This window comes from Oncorhynchus tshawytscha, linkage group LG06 (genome assembly GCF_018296145.1).
Source record: "Oncorhynchus tshawytscha isolate Ot180627B linkage group LG06, Otsh_v2.0, whole genome shotgun sequence".
NCBI lineage: Eukaryota > Metazoa > Chordata > Actinopteri > Salmoniformes > Salmonidae > Oncorhynchus > Oncorhynchus tshawytscha.
The window spans coordinates 72,759,208-72,781,415 of record NC_056434.1 but is presented as its reverse complement, the minus strand read 5'-3'; the positions used below and the strand labels follow the sequence as shown (position 1 = coordinate 72,781,415).

Sequence of the window (22,208 nt, the reverse complement as noted above, 5' to 3'; positions counted from 1 at the left end):
AATTACGCTCAGTACCACAAGGTACAGTTAAGTGATTTGCACCTTGGCAGCATATAAAATCAATCTCCCAAACACGTTTTCGGACATTGGTCCTGCAGTTTTCCATCAAAGTTTGTAAGATCATTTCCATCTTTAACCATGTGAAACATTACACTCCATAAAAATGACTAAAGCCAGTGGTTTAAGCGGTTCGTAGAACACCCAATGTTCAGCCTCTCCAGTGAAGACCTTCTTTACATTGTTGGAACACTTTGTACAGTACATATAAACAACGCTTTCAGAAGTGCCTGATTTCAAAGGGAATAGATAAAGTCTGGCCACACAGGGGAAATGTTGTGTGGAACACATCAAAGAAAAGGGGGGTGGGGGACCGCAAACCCCAAACTCAACCATGTTGAGCGGAACCCAGGGAGTGTGTTGAGTATTCCAGTCAATCGACTCTGAAGGATTGTGTGGTCTGTGCTCTTTACTCCACACAGCATGGCCTGCCATCTGGAATCCATGATGGGGGAGGCGGGCTATGATGACACAGGGCTGTACAAGCTAACACAGCTGTAGCCTACCCAGGAAGTGGCATGTCATTAGTAGTTTCAATAGAGGATTTCTCAGAGTAGGGTGTGCTGTGCCCAGAGATTGTGTCTGTCCCTTATCATTAGTAGTGATGTTGAGATAGTAGTGTTTAAAGGGGAGAAGCCCTCTGAACATCACAGTTATCTACAGGGGATGCTAGACCCAGCATTAGCAAACAGTCTGCTAGCCGCAGGCTAAGATTGGACGTTCATCTTTGATAAACCCCCAACGGTGTGGCACTCTTTAATAGGTTATATTGGACAATAATCGTGCATTAGTTCAAGGAGCTACAGCTGGCATTCATGATCTCCCATGTTTGATTCATGGGAGATCTGGTTGGGATTATGTCGTCAATGTATTCCCACACATCCTCAGGATGGAAATGCTAAGCATTGTGGGAAAAGTCAGATAAAATAGTGAGGTCACTTACCAGGTTGTCCAACATCCTCATGAGTGACTCGAACTCTGCCTCGCCCACTTTCCACTTGACCTCGCTGTCCACGGTGACCCCAGCAGCAGCCACTCCGTGGGTCAGGGGCTTGAGCCTCTCCCTGTCCAGGAGCACCAGGTCCTCCACTCCTGCAGAGCACCGCAGAGCACTGACCTGAAAGACCACATCAAAAACACATATCATAGTTAAGACCGGGAGTTTGTCTTGACCATGTGAGAAGACCAGGTCTGGTGAATAATGAGTAAAGTCTAAAACTACAGACGTAGGATCTTAATTTGAACCAGTTTGCTACAGCAAGAAAAATGATCCTGCAGCAACAGGAAATGTGAATTATTATGTGGATAATAATTAATGGACATCTTTGTAGGAGTTGATAAAAAAAAGTGTAAGGGAAAAATCAATTCAAATTTCAAGGTGCAAATTACAAACTTCAGAAGCCTTTTTAAGCCTCAAATACACTACACGTTTTACAATTCTTGCATTGCAAGAAAGTTATCCTGCAAAAGGGTAATCAAATTAAGATCCGACATCTGTAGCTATTATAGTGAAAATATGAGGTAAAAACGCATGTCACAAGGCAACAGTAGAGTCTAGTAAAGCACAGGAATCCGAGACTGACCACATGTGGAATGACCTGCTCAATGGAAACACTATCCCAGAAACATATGATGATAAGAGAACACTATCGGTCTGACACGGTAAAGAGGCTCAGAGAGAATGCCACCGAATCGAACACTAAACTCCACCTGTTGCTCTTTGAGAACAGTGGTTTCAAAGACACATAGAGTCCTTGATTTAGCTTTGTTTTAACAGATGTCTGACTTATCACAGATGTCTCTTTCATGCAGAGAATGTAACACCATTCAATTGGAAAACGACCAACACCAAGTTTGATTCCTTTCCAAAACCAGGGACCATTTTTCTTTACATGAGGGAAACCATTCTACAAGTATAACCCAGTGATTTATATATACACACTAGGGATGCACAATATATCAGTAAGCATATCGGAATCGGCCGACATCAGCAAAAAATTCCAACACCGGCCTGATGTCTAGTTTAACAGCGATGTGCAAAACCGATGTCAAAGCTGACGTGCAAACCTATATAAAACGTAGGTAGATGACGTAATGATGCCACGAAAAATACAGCGCTACACAGCATTCCTAACCTCACCCACAATGTCTGCTGTGTGGATCTATTTTGAAGTTCAGCTTAGAACTTCAGCTTTTCAGTTTAGAACAAAAGCAGAAAAAAACTAAGCGCATACTTCCAACAACTAAACAAGTTCAAGTTGAGCAGTCATTTGAAAGAGTAAAAAAATGTCAGCGAGACAACTCAAAGGCGAAATCCATTAACGACAAGATCATGGAATTCATTGCCCTTGACAATCAATCTTTCTCTGTTGTGGATGATGTTGGCTTTCGCTGACTGGTCGAACACCTCGAGCCCCAGTACACACTACCAAGAAGGCGCTATTTTTCAGATGTAGCCCTAATGGAGTTACACAGTATTGTTGAAACACACATCCATGAGCGTCACTGCTATTAGCTTCACGACTGACATTTGAACCAGCGATGTCAGCCCCATGAGCATGCTGAGTCTGACTGCACAGTGGGTCGACAAGGATTTCGTACTGAGGAAAGCCGCTCATGGTTCTCATACCACTTCTGCCATTTCAATGGCATTTGAGAGCATGTTTGAAACTTGGAAACATGAACACACTCCTAGCTCCATTCGAACAACTTACTGGAGAAATAAGCTCATCAACTGCGTCTGCAGCAGACGTAATACCCTCTGTCATGGCATTGAAATGCCTGCTCAACAAAACTTCCAACATATCGTGGGGTTAAACTTGCAAAAGTACTCTACTAGAGGCTGTGTACAAGCGATTCGGTGGCATTCTCTCTGAGCCTCTTTACTGTGTCACCACTATGCTCGATGCTAGGTACAAGGACCGCTTCTTCGATGCAGACAAGAAACAGGGTTTACGTGTTTGTATGCTACAAACACAGCTGGACAAGATGGAAACGGACACGGTGACAGTGCGCACCGAGGAAGAGAGGCCATGGACAAACAGAGCTGAAACTTCTCTGCTTGACGCCTGATGAAATACTGGTTGAGAATGAAACGACTAAACAAATGAGCAACGAAACAGCCCAGCAAGTAAGTGAAAGAAATCGGTTTTGATGATGTTTTACTGGTAATGGGGACATACGTAAATGCCAACAAAATTACTTTTTGGTCAGTGTGGTGTGTGTGTGTGTTTCAACTATTTAACTGTACTAGAATGCTTAGAAGGCAGCTAAAATGTTAAATATCGGTTACCGGCTTTGTTTTTTTTGGCGAGGAAAATATAGGATATCGGTATCGGACAAAAATGTAATATCGGTGCATCCCTACTAAGGGCCCTGGGACTAAACACCTCACTCTGCAACTGGATCCTGGACTTCCTGACGGGCCTCCCCCAGGTAGTAAGGGTAGGCAACAGCACATCTTCCGCTCTGATTTTCAACACGGGGGCCCCTCAGGTGTGCGTGCTTAGTCCCCCTAGCAGTGGGGTGCTAGGACAACAACCCCTCCCTCAATGTGAGCAAGACAAAGAAGCGGATTGTGGACTACAGGGAACGGAGGGCCAAACATGCCCCCCTTCACATCAACGGGGCTGTAGTGGAGCGGGCCAAGAATTTCAAGTTCCTTGGTATCCTCATCACCAACACCCTAACTTTTTGGTCAGTGTGTGTTTCAACTATTCAACTTAACTAGAAGGCTTAAAATATTTAATATCGGTTATCGGTATCAGGTTTTTTGGCAAGGAAAATATTGGATATTGGTACATACCTAATATACACTATATATACACCGTATGTGGACACCCCTTTAAATGAGTGGATTCAGATATTTCAGCCACAGCCGTTGCGGACAGGTGTATAAAAATCGAGCCCACAGCCACGCAATCTCCATAGACAAACATTGGCAGTAGAATGGCCTTACTGAAGAGCTCAGTGACTTTCAACATTGCACCATCATAGGATGCCACCTTTTCAAGTCAGTTCGTCAAACTTCTGCCCTGGTCAACTGTATGTCCTGTTAAATGTGAAGTGGAAATGTCTAGGAGCAACAACAGCTCAGCTGCAAAGTGGTAGGCCACACAAGCTCACAGAATGGGACCACTGAGTACTGAAGCACGCAGCACATAAAAATTGTCCATCCTAGGTTGCAACACTCACTACCGAAACACTAAATTCGAAACGGCATCTGGAAGCAACGTAAGCACAATAACTGCTCGTCGGGAGCTTCATGAAATAGGTTTCCATGGCTGAGCAGCCACACACAAGCCTAAGATCACCATGCGCAATGCCAAGCGTCGCCTCGAGTGGTGTACAGCTCGCCGCCATTGGACTCTGGAGCCGTGGAAGTGCGTTCTCTGGAGTGATGAGTCACGCGTCACCATCTGGCAGTCCGACAGACAAATTCGGGTTTGGCGGATGCCAGGAGAACACTACCTGCACGAATGCATAGTGCCAACAGTAAAGTTTGGAGGAGGAGGAATAATGGTCTTGGGCTATTTTTCAAGGTTCAGGCTAGGCCCCATAGTTCCAGTGAAGGGAAATATTACTGCTAGAGCATACAATGACATTCTAGATGATTCTGTGCTTCCAACTTCATGGCAACAGTTTGGGAAAGGCCCTTTCCTGTTTCAGCATGGCAATGCCCCAAAGTGAGGTCCATACATAAATGGTTTGTCGAGATCTGTGTGGAAGAACTTGACTGGCCTGCAGAGCCCTGACCTCAACCCCATCGAACACCTTCGGGATGAATTGGAAGGCCGACTGCGAGCCAGGCCTAATCACGCAACATCAGTGCCTGACCTCACTAATGCTCTTGTGGCTGAATGGAAGCAAGTCCCCGCAGCGTTGTTCCAACATCTAGTGGAAAGCCTTCCCAGAAGAGTAGAGGCTGTTATAACAGCAATGGGGGGGACCAACTCCATACTAATGCCAATGATTTTGGAATGAGATGTTTGACAAGCAATGTGTCCACATACTTTTGGTCATGTAGTGTAAAAGTAGTTATTCATTTAATACATTCTGATGTGTTTAGACCACACAGGTTAAGGGAAGCAAAATAACACATATATTCTGTATATTGGATCGCAACACACCCTCATCGAATTTACATGATAAGAACACAGAAATAGCAGTGAACTAACTATTTCATGACCTATACAATGATGTGGTAGAACAAGTGTGGCTGATGAATTCAAGTGTTACCTGGACTTCACAAGCCTGCTGTGAGTGGTAAATGTAGTGGAAAGCCTCCTCTATGGTTTCCCCCAGAGCAACCAGGCCATGGTTCCTCAGAACAAGCACCTGCAAAAAGATGAAGCGCGGTATAACAACAAGTTCAAAAGGTGAAATGAATAAGTGAATACAAATACATAAAAATAAAAAAATCGAAGTGAAAACAACTTCCAGTAACAATTACATTTAGAATGCTCTTATACCTGTGTAAAAAAAACAATTACTACAGTAACAAAACAGATTAAATGGCAGGCAGTCTAATCTCCATGGTGATGGAATTCTGTGTGTTCTGTTTCTATGTATGGCACACACTACAATACCTGTTGGTGTTGTTAAGGAAACCAATAGTTACCTTGGCAGTGGGCCCTAGGGCTTTCTGGAACTCCACCTTCTCGTCTTGATCATCCAAAAAGCCTTGGTAACTGAAGTATGCAACATCGCCCAGAACCAGAGCCTCTTGGGAAATTGGCAAGATGCCACATTTCATTGAGGACACCTGTGAATTCAGGATAAAAGCAACCGTGACAATGCTGCGTCAACAACAACTACCTAAAAGGCACCTTTTATTTTATTTCCGGCTGGTAAAATATCAGACATATTGCATGAACCATAAGAGACGACCTCAAAAGGCAACAGTACTAATACATTAGGTGTATTTACAGTACAAACAATAATGAAACCAAGAGGTTTCTTTTAATTATAAACTGAGTGGTTCGAGCCCTGAATATTGATTGGCAGACAGCCGTGGAAAATCAGACCGTATAACACGGGTATGACAAAACATTTATTTTTACTGCTCTTGGCAACCAGTTTATAATAGCAATAAGGCCCCTTGGGGGTTGTGATATATGGCTAATATATCACGGCTAAAGGCTGTGTCCAAGCACTCCGCGTTGTGGCATGCATAAGAACAGCCCTTAGCCCTGGTATACTGGCCATATACCACACCCCCTCGGGCCTTATTGGTTAACTCAGTCATTGAGTATCATGGCCAGGTGACATGGCCACTCACTGAGTTTTAGTTGAGTGTACTCACTGCAGCGGTGGCAGAGGTGTGGATGTGTATGATACACCTGATGTCAGGGCGCATGGAATAGATAGCAGAGTGAGGGCTGAAGCCAAAGTGGTCCACCTCCAGGTAGGTGGATCCCTGGTCGACAACATCACCAATCATGTTCACTTTCACCTGGAAACAGACCAGGACACTATCAGTAGGGCTACCATGGCAACCAGATACTGAGTCGGATACAAAGCCGCACAACTGTATTGGGAATTATTCCAACTCACTGTAGGCCGTCATTGTATATAAGATTGTTCTTAACTGACTTGCCTACTAGTTCAATAAAAACATTTCAGACTGTGCTACCATATTGCTGCACTATTAAAATAGATTCATTATTCCACTCTTGTTTTTTCTTATTGGAATTAAACTATATTCCGTTGTTATTATGATGACACTAAGAGGATTACAAGTAATCTAGTTATCATTCTATTGGGACTTAGCGCTCCATCAATACTGTAACTATTGGCAACTACATGCTGAAAAACATCCATTCAACAAAACTGTAATTTCTCCTTGACCCCTTGGTGAAGTAGAGTGAGGCGTGTCTCAGCATACCCAGAGGCTGTCTGGGTGGCTGGTTATTGATTATGTGGCCATGTCGATAGTCTGAACACATATTCTGCATGATTTACATCTCAATGGGGTTTTCTAGATACTGTTGATAACGATAGTGTTGTTCACCCACTGGAGAAAAGCACAAACGGTTATTTTCTATGGTAGTTCTAAGCAATCTGGAATATGAAAATGCATGCACCATTATACCTACCAGACTGCCAGCCGTCACTTCAGTGAAAGAGAGCCCTTGTGGGATGATAAGAACATGGTCTTGTTCTTTGCTAACCCGGACCTGTACAAGGAAAAGGTCAAAAAGCAAAACGTCAAAAGGCATTTCCAAGAACAACATCGCACCGGTTACATACAGTAAACTGGATGTAGGCTATTCTCAAGATAAAAATGGCTAGACTATTTATTTGTACTTCAACAATGCTTGAAAATTGCTAAAATAAAATGTGTATTGGGTGACTGAGGACTCTGTGTCGTTTTGACATGCCTACAGCAATCACAATTCCTACTGTGCTTATAATGCTACATTAAGTTCGTGTTACATGTAAGTAGAGAGGTCTAATAAGGTTTTTAATGAGGGTAATACTCACAGTAATGTATGAGCTGGTGAAATGGGCCCAGCTGAAGAGGTCCACCAGTCTGTAGACACTGGCTAGCTTACAGCGACACTGTTTCTCCCCTTTAGTAAAGGATGCAGACTCTACCCCGTAGAGGTCATTGACCGGGGTGACCATCCTTAGGTCTGGAGAAAACACATGCATTCATAGTGAACTGTGACAAGAGCACAGTGACTAACATCCCACAGCCTTTGTGACAACCACCACAAATTACAGCTTTCTTTGTGTGTCTAAACAAGCTGGTGTGTTAACCATTCATACTACTTGAATGTTCATGAAACAAGAACATTCTTCATGTTGAAGTTGCATTATGACACGGTCAATGTCATTTGCTTTCTCTTTGGTTTGAGCTTACAAGCACCACCTATGCTGACTTGTTTAACTTGAGCAGTTCTAAATGGTCCTGCCTCTCTCTTACAACATTTAGTTCAAATGATTGCTATAAATAAATGTCTCACTACATCTCAGCATCCCATGGTTAACTTTTGGATCATAAAAGAAGCTGTTCTCAGTACTCCTCATAAGAGCTCTGAGTAGTACATATTTTTCATACTGTATAAGGGCATTGGACAAACCGGAACCCTATTCTTTTACAAGTACTTTAGGAGGGACTGTTGATTTATAAAAGAGACAGTTCTGCCTCCATTACCTCAAAGCCATAGGAGACGACAGTTCATTTGACATTTCCTAACAGTCACAGTAAACATTCCTAGTGTTTTTAAAATTGAACTTTTTAGCCCTAGGGTTTATAGTGACCTCCATTGAAAGACGGAGGGCAACATCATTTACGCTCCAGACAGCTGTAATTCATTATAAAGTCGGGAACATTTGGTTCACTTAGAAACATTCGGAATGTGGTTAACATGTAATTGAGCAGAATTTTGATGCATTAGGGCTCTCAATGTCACACGTTTTTGTGAATTCCATGCCCCAAAACATTGACAATGCAGAGAGAATCAGGATGCGTCACTGACGCACTATGCAGAATGCGCAGACCTACACGCACACAGCTACTTACTGAGAGGAGATGTGAAGGAGCCTGGCCCTCCCATAGAACTGGCCATGATCAGATCAGCTATCTGCCTCAGAGCCAGCAGTCCTGTTGGATTATTGCCCTTCGTCATCTGATCCTGGATCAGTCCTTCCAGTTCATCCTTAAACACCTGGAAACCAAACAATGACACACCTTGGAATCCATAACTCAGTGAAAATAGTACCACTGACCACTGGCCGCTGATCAATGCTTACCACTCCAGGATAGTGGTCACACGTCACACAGAAAATGAGGAAAGGATGTTAGCTGGGTCATTCTTACTCTGCAGTGCCTTTTCTGTCCCTAGGAAATATAATTTCTTATTTAGTGTAAAATGTGGATTTAAATATAAAGGTCAGGTGCCCTTTACCTTAAAAACACCAAAATATGGATCCTGAAAGGAAAATGTATGCATTTTAAACACTTTTTGTCCATGGATGAGTTTTTGCTGTCCACAGGTGTTATTTATCAACTTCCACAAGAAATATAAGGCATGGAATAAATCAAATCTTTCCTCATTATTTAATAGTCCTAGTTAAAGTCTCTTTCATCAATAACTTTTTTTCTTCACGATTATTGTATTATAATTATAATAATTTAATTTAAGATTTTCTATGTCCCTGATACCACTTTCCACCCTGTTAGTTTGTTGTACTTCTCCAATTAAGAAAACAACCTCTTCCTACAATGACCCCACATTCAGGAAGTGTTATAATTTATTTGGTGGGAAACTATGGTGCAAAGCTAAATAAACATAAACATCCAGTTTTATCTATTTATCCATGTTTCATGTTGTTAGTCTGTATGTCCCACTCATAAATTTCCACCCTGTTAGGCTAAATTTGATATAGAAATATATTATTCAACTGCTGGTATGGTCTGTGTATTTACGCAATACTTTTCACCTTGACCCTGTTCCAATTCCATGTCTATTCAGCCGTTCGCATTAGGACAGGGTGCACAGTGTACTCTCAGGCCTAACGAGGCCCTCCTTATTACAAGTTTACACAAATCACATTAGAGGTTTCTAAACCCCTCTTTATGTCCATGTGAATAGAGGTGACTGGGAGGTAGCCCTCCCATTAAGTCAGCCTATTAATTTATGCTCACAGTATTGTTGTGAATCTTGGGTATCCTTTCCAAAAAAAGACGATTATTCTGCAAGCCTCTTTGGTGCAACGCCAGCATTCCACACCATCTCAGAGCGGTTCCCATGGTGATGAGCTAAGTTCCACTTGTTGGGGTCTGTTATGCAATCACAGATGAGCGTGGGCTCATCTCATTTTTTTTTTTACAAGGCATGTGTTTGTTGCACCTCCTAGCAGCCTCTCTAACCACATTTTACTGCTTGATTATCTGCCCCTCTGATTCACAATGGCATATATTATGCATTTATCATCAGTGCATGTAGGCAACATTTTCGGCTTATACTCAAGGGTTTGAGTCAAATAGGAATACATACAGTGGATGCCAATACTTCTTCTGTTCATGCCTATATGTTGTTCTCTCCATTTGATTTAATTAAAGGCCCAGTGCAGTCAAAAACATGATTGTCTTGTGTTATACATATACATTTCCACACTATGATGTTGAAATAATACTGTAAAATTGTAAAAAGGATGATAATGCCCTTTTAGTGTAAGAGCTGTTTGAAAAAAAAAAAAACACCTGAAATTTCAGCATGTTTTGTTGGGATGGCATTTTGGCCTGCCTGGTGACGTCACCAGGTGGTAAATTAGTAGACCAATAAGAAAACGTTCCAAACATAGAAATAGATTGAATAGATGGGCGTCCCCATTCAAGTCATTGATGGCATAATGGGTGGACTTTGCGAATGTACCCATACGAGCAAAGCAGGAAGTAAAAGCAGGAACTGTACCCATAAATCTGTGCTGTGATTTGTTGAATCAACTGAACTGACATTACAAAAAATACATTCCATTACATGAGGCACATCAGTTAGAATGAACAATCTACATTACCACGGAAATTATTGCATAACAATACCAGGCAGCCATTATCACATGATACTAAGTAATTCCCCATCGACCACACCCACAAATTGGGGGAAACCCCCCCAAAAAAATCATTATTGACCCCCATTGTAAGAGACAACTTCGTCGTAGATTTTTTGTTATACAGAAAGAACAAAACATGTCGAAGAGTTGCTGTGTTGTTCAATGTACATGTAACCAGCTAAAAAATCCAGACCTAAAGGTTCGCAATGCTCTCACGTAGGGAAATGGAGCCTGTGAGAACAGCCCTGTGACCTCAGGGCTATTCAGCGTGGAAGAGTGGGAAATGTGGGGACCCGTTGTCCAAGTAGGCTACACGTAACTATATGTGTGGAAAGCATTTCCCCACAGGTAAGACATTTAACTTGTTTAGTATAAGACCGTTTGTAACTCCACTCACTAGTAGATGTATATTGCTCATCCGTTTGTGTTATTGGTCTTGGCTGGCTAGCTAGCTAGCTAGCACTCACGTGGCTGCTAGCAACATCAAAGTTGTACTTTTCTTAAAATCTAGTTTTGTAATTGACTAAAACAAGCAGACAACAATAAAATGTAAACTTTTTTTTTGCTGTGCGCCAATGGGGTAACCTAGGTAACCACAGGTTGTTTCCCCACAAATTGCCTGGGCTAGAGGTTCTAAGCCCATTATGTTTTCCAAACCTCTCTGTCAATAACAGCTAGTTTTCATTCTTCCCCTCCCCACTCAGACCACTCCCTGACAGTCCTAGCAAAATTCTTGCTTGAGAAAATCACTCTTTGCTAAGAAGCTATTTTTTGATCATTTCTGACCATTTTAATTGAAAACAATCACAGTAAGATACTTAACTGTTACCCAGATTTTTTTTTAAATGTAAATAAACATGGCTGCATTGGACCTTTAATAATGCTAAACTGTGAACTTGGTCAGGCAATGTATATTAAAGCTGACATTTATTTTTGGACTGGTTAATATAATTTCCTCTGACAGTTGCACATTTCACTTCATTGGAACAAATATTAACACTGTACAAACATGGTGTCAGTTGATTCAATGTTTTGCCACAATTGCTGGTCTGACCAATCGGAATCCACGCTTCAAGATTGTTTTGATCATGCGGATTGGGACATGTTCCGGGTAGCCTCAGAGAATAATATTGACGTATACGCTGATTCGGTGAGTGAGTTCATAAGGAAGTGCATAGATGTTGTACCTACTGTGACTATTAAAACCTACCCTGACCAGAAACCGTGGATAGATGGAGGCAATCACGCAAAACTGAAAGCACGAACCACCGCATTTAACCATGGAAAGGTGACTGGGAATAAGGCCGAATACAAACAGTGTAGTTATTCCCTCTGCAAGGCAATCAAACAAGCAAAATGTCAGTATAGAGTAGAGGTCGACCGATTAATCGGCATTAATTAGAGCCAATTTCAAGTTTTTATAACAAATCGGCCTTTTTGGACGCCGATTAGATCGCAATCCATGGGGAAACTGCACGGCAGCCTGACCACCTGTTACACGAGTGCAGCGTCAAAAGGACCGTGTGGCTGCAATAAGCCAAGGTAAGTTGCTGTCTAGCATTAAACTCATCTTATAAAAAACAATCAATCTTCACATTATCACTAGTTAACTACACATGGTTGACGATATTACTAGGTTAACTAGCCTGTCCTGCATTTCATATAGTGCCTGTTAATTTATCATTGAGTCACAGCCTACTTTAACTTTGCCAAACAGGTGACAATTTAACAAAATCGCATTCGTTGCACAAATGTACCTAACCATAAACATCAATGCCTTTCTTAAAATTAATACACAGAAGTCTTTTTTTAAACCTGCATATTTAGTGAAAATAAATGCATGTTAGCAGGCAATATTAACTAGGGAAATTGTGTCACTTCTCTTGCATTCAGTGCAAGCAGAGTCTTGCTATTGCATCTTGCCTATGCCTCGGTCATTGCTCATCCATATATTTATATATTCCATTCCTTAGATGTGTGTATTCAGTAGTTGTTGTGGAATTGTTAGCTTACATGTTAGATATTGCTGCACTGTCGGAACTAGAAGCACAAGCATTTCACTACACTCACAATAACATCTGCTAACCATGTGTATATGACCAATAACATTTGATGAAAACATCAATGGTGTAGTGTTTCTACAAGAACCAACCACATAGGCCTGGATCTCAAAGAGCAAACCTTTTCAGGCCATTTGATGGTCTCCAACCAGATAATGAAAGTGACTGTACTGTGTACACACATTAACATAGACAGACAACAAGCAACATACTGGACTCTGTAGAATCTGAGTGACTCTCTTCTTCTGCTCCATCATGTTGAAGTCCTGCTGTATTTCAGGTGACATGTTCCTGCTGCGGAGGTACTCAGGGTCGCTCTCATCCACCCGGTCAAAGTACCTCTCCTTGGAGTCTGTGCTGGATAGGGACAGGGTCATGGACCCAACAGCCTGTCTGATCTCCACCAAACTCATACTGTCCAAATCTTCAGGATCGCGCCTCACCTCTCTCTGGTCCTCACCTGCCACACTGCAGGACAGCTGGCTCTGGGAATCTGTTGGGGAAAAGACCAAAACTTCAGTTTCTCACCAGAGCTAGTCAAGTGGGGCCAGATGTTGAAAATGTATTTATTTCACAGGAAACTTGATTGATACTAAATCAGTTCATTTTATTGCTGAGGAAATCTAATAGGAGGCTTACACCAAGTTGCACACACACACACACACACAATTTGGGCTACTGAGTGGCGCAGCAGTCTAAGGCACTGCATCTCAGTGCTAGAGGCACCACTACAGACCCTGGTTCGATTCTAGGCTGTATCACAACCAGACGTGATTGGGAGTCCCATAGGGTGGCGCACAATTGGCCTAGAGTCATTTGGGTTTGGCCGGGGTAGGAAACTACAACCACCTACGTCTACTGTCATGCCAACAGCCATAAAGCATGTCAATAAAACATCATAGGGGTGCTTTGTGTTACCACCTCACGTAAATCAACTAGTTTTAGGGTAGTTAGCACCTCGGGTGTTAAAGTAACAGCCATTGGGGTGGTGGGCAACATACTTTTTTGTTGTTGCTCTACTATGCCTGATCAATGTCGTCAGCACGTTCTTATCAACACAACTAGATGTGATGAAGTCTGGACAAAAATTGTGGCAACAAATATTTTTACTCGTTTTACAGTGTCAAACGTGGGCTATTCAATGTACCTTTTCTGCCAAAGTTAACTTAACATACAGTAATTACAGAAAATATCAGCAGAGCATTTCCTGTATTGTACCCATAGAATAACTAATGATGGGGGGCTTCTAATCTAAATAAATGGTAAATTAATTCAACCATATGTTCAAAAAGGAGTACAACTGCTAATTCGTACTGGCAAGCAGCATACAGAGGCACTCAATAGAGTTAACGCTTAAAATCACCTCCAACAATGTGATGTGATGGAAGAGCAGACTAACAGAGAAAATTGCATGCATGAGATCAATCAAAAGTTTAACGAAGATACTCAACTCTCTGGAAATAGAGATTATGTATATTATGTACGTAGTCGAGTATACTTAGAAAACTCGAATTCGGCTACTCCATTGAGTAGCGCATCAAGACAAAAAGTTGAAAATGCATGCCAATTTATAGTCGACATCGACTAGTGACTTCCATGAATATTATCAAGACGCAGAGTGCTACAACACTGCACAAAACCAGTCCCCAGGAAACAGACAACATAGTATGCAGTAACTATTTGAAACATCAAACCTTTTTGGCAGTGATCGTATCCTCGTAGGCTATCTAACCGAAGAAGAAACCACAGTCCTGGACAGAATTAGAATTCAAAGATCGAGAGGGAAAAGTGTTACATGTATTCCAGATTTCGATGCATTCTGACTGCAACGGTGTAAAAAATTAATCCGTATGTGCATTGTAGCTAGTGAATATCTAAACAGCTATGTGTGCACGATGGAGTACGTCCGCGTGATGAGTGTGGGCATACTGTACTCTCTTTGGAGTGGGTGTGTTTGTGTAGGGAAAAAGGGAAAAGAGAGACCATGTGACTTCTCATATCCGCCTACTAATTTGCCAATTTGGCGGGACAAAAAAAGGAAATTCGCCCCCCACCCCCACCCCTCAATCCAAACGAATCCAACTCATGATCAATTGACTGACTTCGGTAACAGTAGGCTAATTACATATAAAGTGAAGTGAAACTCAGTTATGTTATCAAGACCTCCAATAGGCTACAGTAAAACAGATCATGAATAGATCGTATTGCTGGACTAATTTCCTGAATATTTATACTTATAACAATGGGAATAGGAATGATGTCACTGTTGGGAAAAGTGTGTGTGTAAATGCGTATGTGTATGACGATCTTGAAATTAACCATTAGCTATTTAATTTCATGAATAATTGAGAAATCTGCCTTTCCCATGGCCTTGCAGAAGAGGTTGACGTTAAGTCTTTGGCCAAACATTACCAACAAATAAAACTTAAAAGCCTCAACGTGCTGTGTATCTTCCCTGACGAATACAAACAAAAAGTGAATGCAGGCAGTAAGTAGTAGGCTGGTGGTTTGCTCTGTGGCCCAGTGGAAGCAATGCAACACAAATGTTCACATATGCATGCCTCAATAATACACATTACATGATTGTCTCTTCAGTTCACAGAGATCAGACATCCTTTTAGGAACAGGAGTATTGTGTATGTGTCACACTGAAATAATCCCATTTCCACAATCTTGGATTTGTCAGAATATGATTTAACCTACAAAGCACTTTGAAGGGCAACGCATTGCATACAATTGCATCACTTACTGAGAGAGCTCTTGAGTCTAGACATCATAGCTACATTTGATCTGTTTCTTGAATAATCTGACTATTCTATAAATACAATTGACACCAAGTCTAACTCTCAAGGGTATATTTCACAACTCTCAGAACTTTAGATTGAAAAATGATGTATCAAATGGACAAAATTAATTTCCTGTGCCATAGAGGGCACACATAGACATCACATTTCAAACAACAACATAGTGATATGTCCCTCAAGCACTGGTGGGATTGTGCAGATATTGTGTTGATTAGCCTACAAACATAGATCAAATTATTCCAGTTCTAGTCAACAGTTGAATTAATTAGGAACATTTAAAAAATAGAAATTACAGTTCATTACCTCTTTAGATTGATGTAAACATTTTATTCCTTACTTGAATTAAATGTAATTGTATATTCTGGCATCCTTTTAAAACTATATTTTGATAAAATGTGTATCTCTAGCCCCTGTTTTGGTCCCTTGGGAATGTGGTTCACTGGCCCATTCAGGAAATAATACTACTTAACTCTATTAACTCTGTTAATGAACTCCCACTCTGGGTTGTGTCCTAACAACTCGCAAAACATTTTTGTTCTGAGAAATTAAAATGGCTTTGTTGCACAAAAATAGAAATAAGATTGACACAAAAGTTGGTAGAACACAAACACAAAGACATACAAATTACAACAAATCATTGATGTGCTCTGCCAACTTGTAGGAGCAATTAATAACATTGACTTACTATACAAACACAGATGCACTCACTCCCACGCAAACACACACAGAAAGTTTAGAGTAGAATTTGGTCTCCAAATGCACCAAACGTAAACATTTCCAAGGACCTCTAACCTATCGGTTCAAAATGTGACACACACACACACACACACACACACACACACACACACACACACACACACACACACACACACACACACACACACACACACACACACACACACACACACACACACACACACACACACACACACACACACACACACACACACGGGGAGAGGAAGCAGAGTGGAGTCTCCACGGCGAGGCAGATACGGGGACATATGGGTTGATTTAATGAAAAGCAGAACATTCTCACTGCAGAGTTGTGTGACCCTTCAACTCCCAAAGGCTAGCATGGTTTCAACCCTGCCTGCACACTACACTAAACATGTAGTGCACATACACACACATACTCAGCATCCTCCCACTGAACCCTTACATTCTCTGTAACTCTATTTTGACTTTTTAAACAGGGCAATCCCTCTCGTGTAGCATTGACCAGATGTCTTGTGTTATTACTAGAGATCGTATTCATAAACAGTAAGAAATATGTATCAGAAACACAAGCATACCTCTTTCTTATGATTGATTACTTAGGGCCTAAATACAATCCTCCACACACATAAAGGAAAATTCCACTCAAAAACAATATATTGTTATTTGTTTCATTAGCCCATTGTTGACATAGTCCCAAAATGTTTTGCTCGTCAGCAAACAAGTTTTCATGAAGAACTTAGGAAACCCACATTATCTTAGGATAACAACTAGAGTGATAACAGCACAAAAGCGTTTATGAGATTCTACGTCATCCCTGACATGAACTTGACCTCACTCCTTGGCAGAGGGAACCATATAAAAGGCTGATTTATAGAATAAAATGGGTTCACAGTAACAAGTCTCACTGCTCTTCCAAAGGCTTCCAATGAACTTCCAAGATGTCCACTCTAACATTATTAACAAGTAGAAGGAGACAAAGGAGATGATTGTGGACTACAGGAAAAAGAGGACCGAGCACGCCCCCATTCTCATCGACGGGCTGCAGTGGAGCAGGTTGAGAGCGTCAAGTTCCTTTGTGTCCACATTACCAACAAACTAACATGGTCCAAGCACACCAAGACAGTCGTTAAGAGGGCACGACAAAACCTATTCCCCCTCAGGAGACTGAAAAGATTTGGCATGGGTCCTCAGATCCTCAAAAGGTTTTACAGCTGCACCATCGAGAGCATCCTGACTGTACATCACTGGGGCCAAGCTCCCTGCCATCCAGGACCTCTATACAAGGCGGTGTCAGAGGAAGGCCCTAAACATTGTCAAAGTCTAGAGCTACCCTAGTCATAGACTGTTCTTTCTGCTACCACACAGCAAGTGGTACCGGAGTGCCAAGTCTAGGTCCAAGAGGCTTCTAAACAGCTTCTACCCCCAAGCCATAAGACTGCTGAACATCTGGACAAATGGCTACCCAGACTATTTGCAGCCCCCCCACTCCCTCTTTACACCACTGTTACTCTATGTTGTCATCTATGCATAGTCACTTTTAATAACTCTTCCTACAAGTACAAACTACCTCAACTAGCCGGTGCCCCGCACATTGACTCTGTATCAGTATACCCCTGTATATAGTCTCATTATTGTTATTTTACTGCTGCTCTTTAATTTCTTGTTACTTTTATCTCTTATTCTTATTCCAACAATTTTAATCTGCAATGTTGGTTAGGGGCTCATAAGTAAGCATTTCACTGTAAGGTCTACAACTGTTGCATTGGGGGCATGTGACAAATACAATTAGATTTGTTTTGACTCTAGACTCATCGCAAAGTTATGCATTTACATGCAGAACCACTGAATAAAACTTGTGCGTCAATCTAAGTAACATAACTGTAAAAATCCCCATCAAAATCGGTAAATTTAAGCTCGAAATATCTGTTTTTTTTGCAATCCACTGCATCCGCCCATGTCGGGTTTCCGCATCTGTGGTGGAAGGTGGAAGGTGGCCGAGCTCCAGCGGTGTTTGTCAGACCATGAGACATCCCAAAAATCGGTCTTCTCATGAAAACACATGTAGCGTCCAAACGGTTTGGCCTACAAACTATTATGACCACTCCATGGAAAGGGGAGACTCCCACAAGTGTCACGGGACTCGTTTGAAGATAACCCATACAAACAAATGGAAGTATGTTTTGTGCCAACAAAAATAAGGGGTTAATTATGTGTCCATAAAAACACATATTTCCTTAGCTTTCTTATATCTCCTAGATATAGGACAGACACTTCAAAACCTTATACCTTATGATTTATTTTTAGACTGTGTTTTTTGCCATTTATGAATGTGTTATTCAATGCGTTTCTGTGGGCTATAGTAGTAAATGCCAAATTCAATATTTTATCAAATATTTTTTCTATATTTTGGGGGGATACCTAAAGGGGTCCTAAAATTCGAAATGTAATAGCTAACTGATCCATATTATGACCATCTTAAAACAATTCCATATGTTAGCTAAGTAAACCCCATGCCCCCTCCCCCTACCACCCAAACGGCTTAGACTTTTAGATTGGTAACACGTGAATGGCACATATCCACTCCAGAAGATGCAATATGCTGCACGTCTTTTGGGTCAGTTATGTGGTTTGCTTTTTTCTGTTCTCATTGTCAAAATGTGCATAATAACTTCCAACCAGTGTTTTTTACAACTCACAAAATAATTGTGAAAGCGAAAGTTTGGCAGGAATTCAATTAGATTTCAGCTTTAATGAATCACTGGATCAGAACTCTGGCAGGCAAGACATACAGTAGTATATCCTAATAAACTGACTGTAATGGCAACTAAAATCATTCATTTATACCTTTCTCTCCATTTGGTTCTTGTCCCCATGTGTTAATTTTGCTTTTTGTTTTCTTTAGCTGTTTTTAGCTGTCATCTAACTCAACACAGCATTGGTCAAACAGGAATGTTTTGGCCAGTGTTTTTTTGTTGTTGTTTGTTTTTTTAGCTTTTACTCCGATGAATGAAAATATTTTTTCTATTTCAGTGTTCACATTTTATTTTCATCATTTTCTAACAGACTTTTATTTATCAAGCTATGCTAATATTTATCACTGTACTAATCTGAAATGTAACACAACAGTAACTATCAATGAATCTAATCATGGAATCTCCTTCACATACTCCGCCAAATGTTTCTAGCTGACAAGACTTCTGGTTCGTTGGAGGCCATTAAAGTTTATAGGCATTATTATTATGTCTGTTGCTCAAACTGAGGAAATCATTTCCACATCATGGTGGCTGTCAACGTAAGTGTGGGGATAATGAGAAAAACGACATGTCTTCACAGGAAGCCTCATGGTGAACTCTGGGCTTCCAGCCAGAAAATCATCTGTTTGTCATCGCAGAGAAAGAAAGAAGAGAGCGAGAATCCTAATAATGTAGACCAGCCAGCCCTATCTTCCCTATCTTCTTGTGTCTAGTTAATGACTCTTTAAAGACTGAAAGGGCAACTTTTCTCTCTAGGGTCTATGAAATATTTCCAGAGACTTTTACGTCCATGTCTGTCCCCTCCCATACCTCAATTTCTGGTAATTATCCTTTGGCCTCTGTGATGGGGAACACCATATTTTATTATCAACAAAAGGACCTTTGACCCTAACCCAACTAATTGATACCAACTGTTGAGAACCAACAGACACCAAAAATAAAATGTGTTGTTTATGAGTTAATTTGATACAGGAAAATATCCCACCGCATAGTTTCAGAGTTTGAGGAAATGGATACCTCATCGAATTTCACCAACAGCACCTTCAAGTCGGTTCCACCGAGAAAAAATATCCATCAACAACAGCTCTCTCAAGAGAATACCACCATGGACCAATGTTGAACAACTTCACAACTCCCTAGATACAGTATGCATAAACATGAACATTCTTAACCTTGACACATTTGCTTTGAGAGCGTCTTAGCCACTGCATTTGTTACCCACTTCAAGCTTTTTTGTAAGTAATGAAATAGGATTAAGCCTCTGTAATGCTGATTAAATTGATACCTCACTGTAAATGGGTGGTGCACAGCTTTCTCATATAATGGAAATTTAGATAATTTCCCCCAAGAGCCTTATGTAATAACCAAGTCAGTGTCAAAGGCCTGAGAACCGTCTATTTCTGAAACCCTATTTCAGGATAATGAACACTGCATAGCTTAACTGAAGGCTACTCCTGCCTTTGGTCTGAGCTATTGTTCCCCCTTGTAGTGTTCTAAGTTTACTGGCAAATGCACAAACAAAATAACTACTTTTACAAACATTTACATGTATGCTGAACTCTATAATATGAAGAACATGCTATAGGGGAACCTAATCATATGGCATTTCTAAATAATAAACCCTCTGACTGCAAGTCTATCTTTTCAATACAATCACACTACTTATGAATATGCATTGTACTCACTAGACTTGAACATGGTTCTGCTATTCACTTTAGCAGTGTGGGTGCTGAGCAGCAACATACATGTATAGGCAACTGGGGACCTGGAGCAATTTACGTTGCTGCAGTCAGAACAGTATTTTCCACAGCTTTATATAGAATTTAAAACTGACAGATACAACACATACATAATGACAAGGAGAGAGGATTGAGCTGGATGGGGGAGAATGAGGAGACAGCCAAGCTTTGTTTATTTACAGTACATGGAGGACCTGGCAGAGACTGGACTGGCCTCTATTGCCTCCATCAGGGTGCGGCTGACTATTGGGTGCGGTCTAGGGTGCGGCTGACTATTGGGCTGGAGTAAGGGTCTGGCCTAGTTTAACTCCTGGTGGGTTTATCATATAAAACTAGACCATGGGAAGATGAAGCTGAAAGCTAAAACATATACACCGAGTGTACAAAACATTAAGGACACCTGCTCTTTCCCGGACATAGACTCCAGGTGAATCCAGGTGAAAGCTAAGACTCTTTCTTGATGTCACTTGTTAAATCCACTTTAAACAGTGTAGATGAAGGGGAGGAGACAGGCTTAAGCCTTGATACAATTGAGACATAGATTGTGTAGGTGTGGCATTCAGAGGGTGAATGAGCAAGACAACAAATTGAAGGGCCTTTGTACGGGGTATGGTAGTAGGTGCCGGGAGCATCGGTTTGTGTCAAGAACTGCAACGCTGCTGAGTTTTTCATGCTCAACAGTTTCCCATGTGTATCAAGAATGATCCAACACCCAAAGCACATCCAGCCAGTTTGACACAACTGTGGGAAGCATTGGAGTCAACATGGGCCAGCATCCCTGTGGAACGCTTTCGACACCTTGTTAAGTCCATGAATTGAGGCTCTTCAGAGGGCAAAAGAGGGTGCAACTCAATATTAGGAAGGTGTTCTTAACGTTTTGTGCACTCAGTGTATACATAAATAACTTTACTTTTAAGAACATGGCAACTATTTGAGTAAAATTCATGGCTAAAGAGACTTGTGTTGTGTAGAAAATATCCAATATGTTCCAAATTATGTCTTTCTCATTATGATATACTGCATCTGTCCCTCCCACTCCCTATTTTGCCGAAACATTGCTTAAACTTGACAAATTAATTGATAATGCTCAATTACATGTTTAAAATGGTTTGGGTCACAACCCACTGCATGTGAACTTGATGGGTGTCTGAAAACCTACATTAAAGGACACAATTAGCTATGAAATCTTGCATGTCTCAATTCCACTACACATGCCTACCCAGTGTATAATATTTCTAGAGAGAGAGACATTCATTGAAACAGCTGTTGGTAACTTAATTAACTCAGCATCTGGAACTGATGAGGTTCTGGTCACAGAAAGACCAGACAAACAATAAAAAATATATCTCGGCAAGATTGTTAAAACAGCTTTAACTATAGAGTACATCAGCAAAAAAGACATCTAGATGGTTCTTACCTAAGAAGGGGTACCATAGCATCTCTGGCAAATCTGACCATAACTCTATCCTCCTGATTCCTGCTTACAGGTAAAAACTCAAACAAAATCTAACAGTA

The 22,208-nt window shown here is 41.1% G+C and overlaps 1 protein-coding gene across 2 annotated transcripts in view; it reads right to left on the bottom strand.

Annotated features, from left to right (window-relative positions):
• Positions 1–22,208, bottom strand: part of LOC112253051 (gamma-adducin) — a 42,539-nt gene that overhangs the window by 5,074 nt on the left and 15,257 nt on the right. The window contains exons 1-9 of one of the 2 annotated variants that reach the window (XM_024424920.2): positions 14,375–14,634; positions 12,893–13,173; positions 8,588–8,732; positions 7,543–7,694; positions 7,155–7,235; positions 6,362–6,511; positions 5,678–5,821; positions 5,296–5,394; positions 1,001–1,174 (exon numbers count right to left, since the gene is read on the bottom strand). In XM_024424920.2, the coding sequence (XP_024280688.1) occupies positions 1,001–1,174; positions 5,296–5,394; positions 5,678–5,821; positions 6,362–6,511; positions 7,155–7,235; positions 7,543–7,694; positions 8,588–8,732; positions 12,893–13,093 (1,146 nt within the window). In that variant the 5' untranslated portion in view covers positions 13,094–13,173; positions 14,375–14,634. Of the gene's footprint in view, positions 1–1,000; positions 1,175–5,295; positions 5,395–5,677; positions 5,822–6,361; positions 6,512–7,154; positions 7,236–7,542; positions 7,695–8,587; positions 8,733–12,892; positions 13,174–14,374; positions 14,635–22,208 lie in introns of those variants that run through there. The other variant, XM_024424921.2, reaches the window with a different exon arrangement.